The sequence below is a fragment of the Haplochromis burtoni genome, unplaced genomic scaffold, assembly GCF_018398535.1.
Source record: "Haplochromis burtoni strain Fernald_Lab_line unplaced genomic scaffold, NCSU_Asbu1 Contig_402, whole genome shotgun sequence".
In the NCBI taxonomy this organism is placed as follows: Eukaryota; Metazoa; Chordata; class Actinopteri; order Cichliformes; family Cichlidae; genus Haplochromis; species Haplochromis burtoni.
In genome coordinates this window covers 513,116-527,109 of record NW_024582763.1, presented here as the reverse complement: position 1 = coordinate 527,109, position 13,994 = coordinate 513,116, and the positions used below count along the sequence as shown (strand labels likewise).

The 13,994-nt window shown below is 41.8% G+C and overlaps 2 protein-coding genes across 4 annotated transcripts; one reads left to right on the top strand and one right to left on the bottom strand.

Annotated features, from left to right (window-relative positions):
* Positions 1-3,268: 3,268 nt before the first annotated feature.
* LOC102311957 (angiopoietin-related protein 7) lies at positions 3,269-9,440 on the top strand (the record flags this gene model as incomplete). Of its 3 annotated transcripts, none has more annotated exon segments than XM_014340906.2 (7): positions 3,269-3,409; positions 4,904-5,709; positions 6,840-7,035; positions 7,119-7,265; positions 7,359-7,575; positions 8,641-8,836; positions 8,965-9,440. In XM_014340906.2, coding segments are annotated over 6 exon segments (1,536 nt in total). In that variant the 3' UTR covers positions 9,112-9,440.
* Positions 9,441-10,227: 787 nt separating this feature from the next.
* On the bottom strand, positions 10,228-13,448 carry ndufb9 (NADH:ubiquinone oxidoreductase subunit B9). The gene is made up of 4 exons (XM_005944796.2): positions 13,293-13,448; positions 11,521-11,713; positions 11,214-11,327; positions 10,228-10,598 (listed from the first exon to the last, which is right to left on the bottom strand). Exons 1-4 carry the CDS (start codon positions 13,379-13,381, stop codon positions 10,467-10,469), a joined length of 528 nt encoding a protein of 175 aa, XP_005944858.1. The 5' UTR covers positions 13,382-13,448; the 3' UTR covers positions 10,228-10,466.
* Between the last annotated feature and the right edge of the window lie 546 nt (positions 13,449-13,994).

Genomic DNA, 13,994 nt, shown 5'->3' with positions numbered 1-13,994 from the left:
CTAAACGACAGAAACTGAAATCATTAATAATTGTTTGTGTAAACAGCCTCTAGCATTGTGAGTGATGGTATCACTAATTCCAGGAAATGTTGCATGTTTCATTACAGTTTTTCTGAATTGCTAAAACACATTTCCTAAAACCTCATCTCTTTGTCCCAAAACACTAAACACAAACTGTAAAGTTCAAGCTACACACACAAAACCTTCAACTTGTCTTGCAAAACCAAACATTTGACCCAAAACTACTTTAACTTTTCTCAAAATCAACCACTACTGTCAAAAGCCACACAAAACCAGCCAGTGTGCAAACAGAAATAAACACAAAACACTGTGGGATAGCTGGAAAATAATATATCATCTATTCATTCATTTATTCTTGTACTCACATTTTAACAAAAAAAAACTGCAATAAAAAAGTTACATATACATAAAAATATATATATTTTTACAGCATATTCAGATAATTTCATCTGCCTCAGCATCTCTGTGCTGGGTCAGGCCACACGACTTCATCCACATCATATGTTATATTCTGCCTTGCGATGCAGCAAGGAAAGCATCCTTTAGCATGCCCAATCCAGCTCTGGCAAGATTCTCATCTCACCATGCCCCATTCATTGCTTGAAGTAGATTTTCCTTTGTGTGAGGGTTTCGTCGTATACTTTCCATCTCCATGCTGAGAAAAACTCCTTGATAGGTTCAAAAGGGAGAGTATGGTGGAAGAAACAGATTGATAAAATGCTCATTGTGCAACCAGTTGCATATTCTTGGACCTCGGTGAAAGCTCACGTTGTCCCAAATGATAAGGGAAGCTCTGCCTGCTCGCGATCTCTCTACTCGAGCAAAGCATCCCGTAGACCCTCCAGGGATGCTGCTAGAAGTTCGGTGTTGTACGGCCCAACAGTAACAGACTGTGGAGAACCCCATAGCTGCTGATGGCAGCACAGATAGGTACGTTTCCACCACGCTGACCAGGCAGTTCAATAATGGCACGCTGACCTATGACATTGCAACCTTTTCTTCTCCTTTTTGCTAGATTCAACATGTATGTTGTCTTCTGTAATCCACTGCTGTATTTCATGCAGTCGAACTGCATTATTCAGACGGACCATATCCACAATAAGTGTCTCCTGGTGTTGTGAGCGCGTGCGTGTTCTTCCACCCTCATGTGGCCGTCTTTCAGTTCTAAACAAAATACTATTTAGTTACAAGTATACTTGTATGCATAGCACATGTATACATCATACTATTCATTTACAGAACTAAAGTTAGTTTGTTGTGTACAGAGAATCTTTGAGCTTGACTCAATGGTTAGGCCTCATGAATACATCTCCGTGGATGAAGCTGTATTCAATCGAGCAAAAAGCAGAAGAGGTTGCAACATGTGTTTTCAATTTTGAGTGGTAGTGTGTTAATGATGAAAACAGTGTTAGTTGTGTTTAACTTCTGTAGCCTGTGTGCACCATTCTGGGTACAAGTGCACCACACTGCTAAATGTGTTTTGTGTTTGAGAATGTGTTTAGAGTTTTGGTAAATGGGAGATTCAGATTTGCAAATGGTGTCCTAACCAGATGAATAGTGTTTAGATTTTGGCAACTGTGAGACTGATTTGATGAAAGAGTTTTCATAGTTGACAGATTAGTTTTTACAATGGGATTTAGTGTTTTGGCAATTCAGAAAAAACTGTAAATCACACCACCCTCTAGTGGTTGCATGAATTATCCCAGAGGGAAAGCCAGTCGTTTAGTGTGGGGAGGATGTCAGGGTGGATGAGGGGTAGAAAAAGAAAAGAAAAAACCTCAACACTAAACATGCAAAAGCAACTGTTGGTACTAATTAAATGTATACATTTTTTGTGTTTTTACTCACCATACTGCACTCTAACTCAGCACTTCAGCTGCTGTCATGACAGATGGAATAGCGTCACATTTATCAAAATTCATACATTATTTTGCTCATCTCTTCCTGTGCTAACCAAGTAGTTTCTGTATCTCTATGCAGCAATTAACAGTTAGTGAAAGCAAAGGAAGCACCACCCACACACCAACACCACCTGTTCTGAAGTGTTTGCTTATGGTTTGCTTAAGGCATCAACATCAAAGGAACTTTTGTTCTCCCGTGATAAGCCCTTACTCACAGTATTATCATAATACAACAGAGTTTTTAATCTTATCACTTGCAGCATGTCACATTATTTCAAATAACTTTTGTGTTGAAAGCAATTTAAGCATAAATCAAAGCTCTGAAAGTCAAACATAAATCTAAAGTCCGTTTTGAGAGCATCGTGACACCGGTACTTTTTTCCAGTTCTTTCTGTTTCTCTAATGGAACAAACGGAGCAGCTTGTGGAGGTAAACAGAAACCCATTAAAGGCGGAAACAGCCTTGAACATTCAGTCCATTAAAAACTCTCAAGTATTCTTGGGGATAAAACGAAGAGCTAATGGTCTGATGGAAAAAGTAGTCAGTTGGACTCAAATTGAAGATATTGACAGCATTAAAAAAGCCGGAAACTTCCAGTTGTTATATTCTGTGTGTGTGTGTGTGTGTGTGTGTGTGTGTGTGTGTGTGTGTGTGTGTGTGTGTGTGAGAGAGAGAGAGACGACACTCAACAAAAACAATAAATATACCGAAATTGGACAGCTTTGAAGATCTGGAATTAATATTCACAGTAACAGCATTAGCAGAAAGACAGTCTTATAAATTATCAGGTAGTTTTATCATAATGTTAACATTTAAAAATGAAGCACAGCTGAATCTGACAGCTGAGTGAGTTTTAGAGGTATTTCAGATTGCTGTTACCATTACATCCGTCTGTAGCCTGTAGCAGCAACTCATTTGTGTCTCCATACTGTGGTGATGTTTGCTTAACAACTGAAAGATCCCTTGTCCTGTCGCAGGAGGAAACACGAATCACTTTGAGGCTGGAAGGAAGCACGCCCAGAGTACAAAAAAATTCCAGTTGGTCAAAATCCCACAAGGTTTCAGATTTATTTGATATTTAAACACATCAGTTCTTTAAATTATAAATTTTCTCAATAATATTTGTCACGTTTGCGTTATCGGTGGCTGAAAAAGCTTCACCTAAAATCAAAGATTTATACTGAATAGGGGACAAAATAAGTTCTGATTGGTAAAAGCACAAAAAAATTAATACACTTAAAGCAAAGAGTTAAAACACACAAAGTCCTCTTTAGTTTACTGTAATGCAATTACTGTAACTTGTCACATTACGCTAATCCCATTATATGTAATCTATTACTTTCCAGGCCACTGGCTGCCAATCTCATTAGAGGATTATAAGGATACGATGTCATACCCGGTGCTGAACAAACAGACACACATGCTGCTTCCTGGCTGTCCTGACACTTTTCCATTCAGCTGAATTCAGCACTGCGACATGGCAGCAGGTAGGAGAGTGGTTTTCATCTTAAATATAAAATGATCTGTAGTCAGCTCAGCAGGTTTAATCGTTTGGTGTACTGCTGTTACACTTTTATTACACATTATCTCAAACTTATCAGGTTTTCTTAGGAGGATTAGTTTTACCTGATTTAAATCTAAGAAAATCCCTGCAAAAACCTGTTGAGGACAGACACTCAGAGTCGGCACTCATTCAGTTTTATTGTCAAAGCTACAAGATTCAGTGTTCAGCGCAGTATGTTAATGAGTTTTCATCAACTTTTACTCCTCGTTTACAGTTTGACCATCTTCGGCACTGCAGCACTAATACAAGTTTTTTGTCTCTGATCTTTATAATTCCTACTTTATAAATAAAGCTAAACTTGTTTCTTATGCTGCATAATTCAGTTTAGTATTTCTCTCATCTAGCTGACAACAGCTAACAGAAGTACTTGGTTTAGGTAAAGGGTGGAGCCTGGGTGAAGCATACAGACTGCATACATGAGGCCCACTTGACCACTTGTGTATTATCTGCACTATTCCTATAGGAGGTCATTATATAGGTTATATTAAAAAGTTTGCAGATTGAGGCTATTTAATGTCTGCTCTGTTTGTGTTGGGGAATAACAACAAAAAGTCAGATTGTAGTTGTTGTGTGCAAAAGGCAAGACTCTCAACTTGCCCCAAGACGTGTGCTTACATATACCTGGTACATTAAATGATATATGAGAATGTTTTTAGGCCAAAGTCCACCCATGTTTTAGGTGTAAAGGCTGCAGGAAGAGGCCTGCTGAAGGTAAAACATTCAAAATTAAACAAGCATCGTCATCTAGATGGAAAAAGCCTTTTTAAATTCTGAATATCCACCAAGCCTTCTCTCCGTTGTCCCACACACCATCAAACTTTAACTCCTCGCTGGAGGGGAGAGGGAGGGGACACAGGGGGGGAAAGAGGGCGGCAACAACTGAGCTGTAGTGCCTTTTTCACTGTGCAATATTTATGAGATTTTTAAATATCCAACAGTGCAATAGACACACAATAGTTGAAATGTGCAATTCCCTTGTATTCTTATTCCTATTTATTCTATTTATCCTTTTGTATTACTCTGTATTTATATATGTGTATATGGTATATTTCTGCTCACATTCTGCAACTTCTGTCGGTGCTGTGCTACTGGAAACTGAATTTCCTGGAGGAACCCACCCGAGGGATAAATAAAGTTTCATCTAATCTAATCTAATCTAATCTAATCTAAGATGCCTGTGAAATGTTATTTTGGCACAACAAAACAGAAATCTTAACAGACGAGCTGTAAGACTGATGTGAAGAAGTTCATTTGTTCCTGGATGGCTTTTGATTATGCACTGATTCCGTTCAAAACAGTGGCTCCACTCTAAACCACATTCATTGTTTTGGATCGGGTTCGCACATTCACAGAGACCTGGCTGGTGTGGCTCTGAGTTTAAAGGTCACAATAAACCTTATTTTACTTTTTCTTTCAGATCTCCCACAGTTTTGGATCTAATGCCTACGTTTGGGTGAAATCTGGACCGCATCTTTCTGCGATGATGTCAGAGTCTGATCCTGACTCAGTAACTGAAACTGATTTTACCAGTAAACTGAATTTGTCTCGGATACAAGTGAACAGCCAGGAAGGAGGAGTCATTTGTTCAGAATGAAGCGGGTTGAAGTATTAATATTTTATTTCTTACTGATTGTTTGGTGCGTCCGGCCTGTCGACGGTGACTTTCTGGTCTCAGATGTTACCCATGATGATGATGCCCACCCCAACACCCTCACAGAAACCGATGCTGATGCACCGGACAGGAATATCCAAACAAACAGGGACATACGGGACACGAGCATGGAGACAAACTGGGACGAGCCAGATATGAGAAAGGACCACTATGAGGATGCTGACTGGCATCCTCTTACCTCCTTTACGGAAACGCTTACCGACCTGACCCCTGACGCCCCACTGGTGATACGCAATGACAACACTGGCGCTGAAGATAGCACCAACCAAACCTTCAACCAGACTATCAGCAATTCATCAGCGTCAGAGTGCGGCGAGTTCAGCAGTCAGCTGATGTCTAACGGACAATGCCGACTGACGGCAACACTTCCTCCTGTAGGAAATTCTCAAAAACGCTGCCCAGACATGTTCCGGTGTACAGACGACGTCTCCTATTGGCTCCATGAGAACGAAAACAGAAAGGAGCAGCTGGAAGAGCTGAAAGAGACGATGTCAGGACTCCAGGAGGAGCTGAGGAACCACCGGCATCGAGTCAAGGCCCTGGAGATGCAGGTAGACTTCCTGCTGTCTACTCCACGTTCATGAAATGTCGTGTTGAACTTTGTAAAGAACAGATTTGTATTTTGAGACACGTGGGCTTAAAAAAGAGTGTGATGTCATATCTCCAAAGCAAAGAAATAAATCCTGATTCAAGAAATCAGTTTGAGTGAAAAAAGTACAGTTAGTCTCTAGTAGTGTGATTACTTATAATTAGTGCTGAAGAAAAGAGAAAAATAAATCCTCCAAACACAGAGAAGAACAACATATGCACGATTAAAGTGAACAAAGTGAAACAGGAAACACATGTTTTAATCTTTGGAGTTTCAAAAAGAAAATAAATTAAATAAAGTGGAATAAAAAAGATTTTTATCTAAATGGGTGGAGAACATTACTCATGCAGGTAAATACAACGCTCTCCTTTATCTCGCTATATCTCTCTGTCTTGACACTCACTAAGTCCTCATTAACCCTGAACGCTAACAGGATTAGCTGCAGGCCGGGGTCCTACATTATTCTCAGTCTGCCCAACCCACAATGGGTCCTTGCAGGCTTCTAAAACTAATAAATAATTAATTAGAACAAATAATATTATGTACCTATAAAACCAAGTTTCAACCTTGAGTTCGGTCACAGAGGCATTTGGACTTTACGTTTCCGCCAAACCTTCCTCCTCAGTCTAGAGCTCAGTAGCAGCTGAAGTGGTTAACTTTTTGTCTAAGGAAACATGTAGATATTAAACAGCAGTGGTCTGAGCACCGAGCCCTGTGGAACACCTGGTAAGACAGAGGTCAGCTGACAGGAGGAATTACTCTTTAAACTGTGTTACTGTTCATCTTAGAGATCAGCTGACCCCACTTTTATTAAGCAGAGGGCTATATTTAGTTACTGTTGTTCCCATTATAATAACATTCACAATAAAATGATGGTACGTTGGCTTTTTATAACACACAAATGAAGCAAGCTGAAGTTGTCTGACTAAAAGGTAACTAGCTTCCTCCATCTCAGCTTCTTTTTACTTTCTATTTGCTTTTGTCAGGGATTTATTTGACTAACCTCACTATGACCACACAGTAAGGTGAATCTTCTCTCATTGCACTGCTCAGGGTGAAGAAAGTGTTAACTTAAACTCAACCTTTCACCAGCGGTTGCGTTCTCTGGAGCGCCGTCACGCCGAGGCCGACACGCTGCTCCACGTGCACGCGGCGCTGCTGTACGAGCTGCAGGTGCAGCTCCGAAACCTGTCGGCAACCGCGCGCCACATGAGTCACAACACGTGCTGCAAGGTCAACGTGATCAGGACTGCGCCACCGCTCGGCATGCGAGACACACTGCCGCCAGGTGCACCAGCAGCAAACGCAGTGATGAATTGTGGGATATTTGATGTTTCACAGTACATTTTAACTTTGTCCGTCTCCCTTCAGATGTACAGCCCCTGTCTTTCTGTCCATCAGACTGTGCGTCTCTGTATCACAACGGTGTCCGTCGTTCTGGTGTTTACACCATTGTCCTGTCACCAGGCACCGCCCGGCCGGTCTACTGCGACATGGAGACCGAGGGTGAGACAGCTGGTGTGTTCCTGCAATACTAGTGCCAGTAATGGAAACACTCAGATACTACACACACTTTACACAATTCTATGTGTGTGTGTGTGTGTGCACTAGGTGGAGGCTGGACAGTGTTGCAGCGGCGCCGTGATGGGTCAGTGAGCTTCAACCGTGGATGGTCTGAGTACCGTGATGGCTTTGGCGAGCCGCGAGGTGAACACTGGCTGGGGAACCAGCACCTGCACCGGCTGTCTAACCAGGGCCACTACAGCCTCCGCATTGACCTGCAGGACTGGAGCCACGCCCACAAACATGCTCTGTACCACGCTTTCAGGTAAACAGACACAATAGAAGAATGAAAGGTGGTAAATGCACAGGAACTGGACAGTTACTTACTCAGTAAGAGAGATGCTCTTAACGATGGTTAATGAAGACCTGTGGTGAAGTCTGTCTGATTTTCACTCTCTTGTTGTTTTTAAACAGGAAGTGATGAAAACTGAAAAACTGAGGGATGCTCCATGCTCAAATAATAGGGACTTGCTGATGTCACTGCAGGCTCGCCCTAAAGCAAACCTGCCTTATACTCCTTTTCGGCACTAACGAGGAGCATCACTTACAAAAAAAAGATCCTACTGTATTCAATAAGAGCGGTTTATGATTTATGGTTTGGAGTCAGCGGCACTAACAAATAGGCAGGAGGCCGAGCTGGACGTAGGAGATATGAAGATCTTAAGATTTTCACTGGGAGTGACTTGGATGGACGGGATTAGAAATAAGTTCATCAGAAGGACAGGTCATGCTGAAGGGTTGGAGAAAAAGCTTGGAGTGGTGAGACTGAGACGGTTTGAGCCTGTGCAGAGGAGGAATAGAGGATATACTGGATGTTGAATATGGAGCTGCCAGGCAGGAGGAAAGGAGAAGCGCACAGAGGAGATGCATGAGTGTAGTGTTGGAGGATACTGGGGACAGGGTGAGATGGAGGCAGGTAGTCTGCTGTGGTTACCCCTAAAGAGAGCAGCTGAAAGAAGATTAAACAATACATAAAACCTCAAACTGAAAGTGCATGGTAGATTTGTTCTGTTATAGATTTCTACACACCCAGACACCTTTGTGCTGCCAGAAGAGACTGCCCCCTGCTGGTTAAAGAATGAAGGTGTACGTCCGCACTGGCTTCTCTTTGCAGACCCAGAACTATATTCAGATTTACAGACTATATTCAGAGCTGCATTTAACGAAAACTGTCACATGCAATAAAAACTGAAAAGGCACTAACGTTTCCACCTTGTGGCTTTCATCTACCTTATTATAAACAGTAGTAGCTGTTTGGCACAGTACAACAGGAGTAAATCATCAGCCAACCTTGAATAGTTTTGATTTGATCATTTTCCTCTCGCTGCAGAATCGAGGATGAGGACAACCAGTACCGCCTGCATGTGTCCGGTTTCAGCGGGACAGCGGAGGATTCGTTCGGCTGGTATCATGACCTGCAGGGTTTCAGCACACCAGACACGGGCAACATCTGTGCTGAGATCAGCCACGCTGGCTGGTGGTTCCACCAGTGTTTCTATGCTAACCTCAACGGTGTCTACTACAAGGTAAGTTCTAGTCTTACAAAGTTGTTTTTCTGCCAGAAATTGTGAGAATAACAGTAAATTTGTATGAAATAAAAGAAACAATGGTTTGATGGTGAAATTAGACTGATGCTTCCACGTGTCTCCATCAGGGGGGGCACTACTCTCTGAAAGCTCAGAACTTGCTGGGGCCAGATGGCATTGTTTGGTTCTCCTGGAAGGATTCAGACTTCTACTCTCTGAAGGCGGTCACCATGATGGCACGACCACATAACTTCAGGCCACGCCTGTCGCCATAGAAACACTCTCAATGACACTGAAGGATTCTGCAGCAGCAAAGATGATTTTTGAAAACATTTTTCTAGAAAGTGACTGGTGATTCTGCACAGGCTGTTTTAAAAGTCATCGGCCACTGAAATGTAAGCTGATTCAGATATTTCTTCCAAACTAACTGCACAAATAACTGCCCAATGAGCAGCACTTGAGCTGAGCAACTAAGAGCTTCCAGAAGTAACTGTACCAGGATCAATTATGTACTGGAAATATTCCCCCAAAAATGCATCATTTCCTTCTGTATAACTTTTTGCTTTTTTTTAAACATAAATGATGAATAAAACTGATTATTTTTTAGCTGTTTGCAGGGATTTCTCAGTCATAAAATGCTTGCTTAAAGATTTTCTTAACCACACCAAGTGCCCTGAAATCACTTTGAATTCAAACTGACACACCACTGGACTTGAACCTGAGACGCACAGTCAACTCAGAAAGTAGTGAAAGCTCCACGTTGTTGGTTTGGAGGAATTTAAAGGATGAAGATTTCCTGAAACATGAGCAGCAGCTGGTACAGAAACCAACTGGTGACACTTGATTTCACAGCTAACATCAGTAACCCACAGGTCCACAAACTACCATTTCTGTTATCAAGCAAATTAAATAGCACATGTTAATGAGCGTGTTCACAGGGTTCCTACAGCTTCGGGAATTTTTTCTCTAGGCCAGTTTAACAAGAACCAAGGACACGTGTCTGTGGCCATCAACGGTAACACCACAGATTTGTGGGCAATCATTTTAAGTGACAGTGCGGTCACTCTCAGAGTTTGAGAACAGCTTAGGGTTCAGTTTGGTGTTTTAAACATTAATGACATTTAAGGTCATACTCTCCCGATAACGACTAGAATGCCTTTCAACGCTTTAATGATCTACAAAAACTCTGCTTGTCTCAACATGTAAAAGCGAACTGTGAGCCTTTTATATTTCGTTAAATTAAATGTTAAGTAACATTTATTAAGGCACTGCTCTGACTGTCACTTTGTTTACTCCTGAAACATGTAAAATGATCTGGTCGATCAGACCTTCAGGTACACCTAATAAACGTCTGACAAACCAAAACGTTTCAGCTGCAGTAAAACACACAGTCAGTTTTAATACACATATTTATTAGAACAGGAATTAACTGGTACATCTACAGGACTTCTTAGTCACTCTGAATTCACAAAGGCTGTTTTTCTTAATTAATGCAACCTGCACCGGTGAACTCCTTTAGAAACGACTCTGTACAGACAGATGGTAATGACGGGTCAGCCTGTCTTCATGCTGTTGTTGTGAGATTTTCTTCAGGTTGCAGGATTGAGCAGGCCCACGTGAAAAAGATCCTTTATGTGGGGCGCTCCCTGGGACGGGTGACGAACTGCCACCACAGAGGGGGGAGGTCGCCCTCTTTGCGGGCAGGAGGGAGAGCTTCGGACTTCGGTCCAACAGCAGGGGTCTCAGCCTCTAGCTGGGCAACCTGGAAGTAAAAGGAAGGAAATGGTGACCTGAAGTTTCCAGTCCAACAAAAGCACTCTGGTGCCACCTACTGGAGTTGGTCATCAACAGGGACCCTTACATTCAGTTCCAGCTCCATGTTCTCAGCATTGGGCTCTGCTTGTATAGCTTTGCATGACTTACAGTTCAAAATAATTCCTATTTATCTTATACAGGCCTTAGATCATCCTGTCTAAAACAAGCCATTTATCTCCAGCCATCAAGTTTCTTAACCATTTATCCAATCAGGTTTGTAGAGGGGCTGGAACTTATCCCAGATGTCATAGGGTGAGAGACAAGCCTATCACAGGGCTAACACAGAGAGACAGACTCATATTCACACCTACAGCCAATTTAAAATCACCAATTAACCTAGTTAACCAATCAACTCAGCTCTCGTTAAGCTGTGACCAAGTCTAGGATTATCTGCTCTCAATGACGTCATACGAATCCAAGAGTAGAAAACCAAGAGGAGTCTAAAAGCTGAGCTATATGGAACAGTAAACAAGGAGTAGCACCTTTCTTGTCATTGGCAAAGGAGACCAGGTTAAACAAGGAGGTCAAAAGTAATGCTGGCATGTAAATGTTTGCTGCCCACCTCTTTCTCCCAGCTCTGCATCCTCAGTTTCTTCCACTGCTCTCTCTTGGAGAAATAATCAGGATACATGGCCTTCTCCGAGGGGTGCCAGTGGTCCAGCACCCACTCTGGGACCTACAGAGACAAAGCAGAGCTCACAGACACGTCTCTATCCAACATTAGGACAGCCAGCGTTTTCACTTCAAGTTTCTAACATCAAATGTTTTCCTGTAATTGTTCCCAGTTAGTTCAAACAGACCAGAAGTTGGGTCCAGAAAAAAGAAAGTTAGATGCAGTACGAAATAATGTCATGGTTGCTCTGTTTTACCTTGTAGCACTCGTATCTCTCATATGAGGTCCCCCCAGGAGAGTCGGGGAAGATGTAGGGCTGAGGATGTTGGTTGGTCCAGAATTCCTCCTCTCCTGCCTTTAGCATCATGGTGGCCTTCACCATGTCCTTCTCAGTCTTGTTTTCATCAAAGCGAGCCCGCAGTAAGCAGGCATAGAAACGGTACTTGTCTCTATAATGACAAAACAACAGTCAGACCTCAAGAGAGACCACCAACATGTTTGAAGCAACTACATGACATCAAGAGAAAAAAAGTGTTAAAATATAAGCATGTGTATATTTTATACTAACAGAAACATTACATATGAATTTTATCTATAAAAATAGACAATAAGACTTTTCTTAAAACTTAATATCATCAGTGCAAAACATCTTAAAAACAAACTCTAAAGAAGGAAAATGAACAATTTTCTCTTTACTTTTTCTAAAATGAAAATATATATTATTGTTCTTGCAATCAACATAAATAACATCTCAACGTAAAAGAGCAGCCTTCAATCCTCATTAGAAAGACTCTATGCTGACGTGGGTAACCTGGTGGGTAACATTAAAACCCTGATACTGATTCTTCTGTTCATCTCTTTTCATAATGTGAAGCTCCTGCAGGCAGGTTATATTTCGAAACAAGCACAAAACTCTAATAATAATTTAAATACTGGCTGACTACTAGTGTAATATTAAATCTGTAATGTGGAGCACGAGTTTGACCAATGGATTGGTGTGGCGTCAGCAGTAATGTGTGTGTTGTATGAGGCTGGGATGGTAAAGAGAGCAGAAAGGACAACTTTTCAATTTACCAGTCTGAGCCCAGACCTCACCGATGTTAATGAAATCTGACAGACAAGGTATGCTCTCAAATGCATGAGGCTGAAACTAGTTTCCTCCATACAGTGTCTGAGCTCAGCATAACAGATTTTGGAGCAGAGACGCTGCTCCCGTGTGGTAAAAGGAGATGGTCAAAGTTGCTTGGGCATCATGTTAGGATGCTTCCTGATAAACCAGAAAGAAACCCTGGGGTGGACTCAGAACTCGTTGGAGATCTCATGTGATCTAGGAACACCTCAGGAGGTACTGGAAAATATAGGTGTGGGGAAGGATATCTGGAATACTTAGCCTGCTGACACCACAACCTAACTCCATATAAATAGAAGATGACGGATGGATGGATAAATGTTCAAAATCTTACTGACCTAACTGTATGTATTGATCTTTCACCAATGAAAGCCTTTCATTTATTCACATGGACCAGAACTGACACAAATAACGCTACATCCGAGTGACTGAATGAATACTAGTTATCCTAAATATTAAACATCATGACAACTAACTTTGGAGTATTTTCCACATAAAGTTTAGACTAGTGCCTCTGATGATTAAGTAGAGTAATGTGTTTAATAACCTGTCTGCAGCTGAGCCAAGTGGGAGCTCAGCTAGAACTTTATTATTAGCCGCTTTTGACGCTAGCTGGCGCCATGTAAATACAAGTAACATATACTGACTCCTGCTCAAAAAGATTAAAATGAAACTATTGCAACTTCGCGATTTCTTACGCACATTCCCATCTGAATGACAAGTGGAGAAACAAAGATAACACTTTGGAGGTGTAACTGTCAGACTTGAGGAATGAGTGACCTGGCTTAGCAGCGGCTAGCTTCGCTGTTAGCTTAGCAGGACAGTGAACTTACTGCATGTAAAACACCGATAATCTATATTTTTCCACAGTCCTACACTAACTAAGAAGCCCTTCTTACCTAAATATGCACCACGACTCGAGGTGTCTCAAGGACTTCTTGTAAAGCCGCAGCACTTTCTGCTGGTGGGTGAGATAGGCAGAGGCCATGTTAGCCGTCCCCTGTCACCTTCTCGCCGAGCAGCGCGAAGGATTCTGGGATTTTGTGGCACCTCGAAGCTAAACCCGTAAATATTAAAAAAAAAGCAGCACGAATATATTACATTTCTTTTTGGTCACGCATTAAGTGTAAGTTATACAAGTGTAAATTATCTTCATACGTCGAAATGTTTTCGATATTGTCTAAAATGTTTGGATAAGATGAGAAGAGTAGCCGAAAATCTTTTTCAGTAACAGTGATCCGGTCTGTTACAGTTATTACGGTATTGCGGCATTATGGGATTGGTGAGAGCTGCATGTGTAGTTCTTTCTGGGAGAATTTCAACCATGGCACAACACAAATTCATTGGTAAGTGGCCCCTGCTTTATCGCCTGTTAAACGCTACCAGAAAAGGTAGAAGAGAGCGAGTGTCACTGGCTGCCGCTGACGGTTATAAAACGGAGCAGCCTGCATGTTTTGTTAGCTTATACTGTAAATGACATTTGCACACAGTAGCAGAGTTCACTGTTCCTTTTGTAATCCTGTATTCCTGTGGTTATAACGTAATAACTTCGTACACGTAACTTAGTCTTGGTTTTGATCCACAGGTCCGCCTAAGCCGGA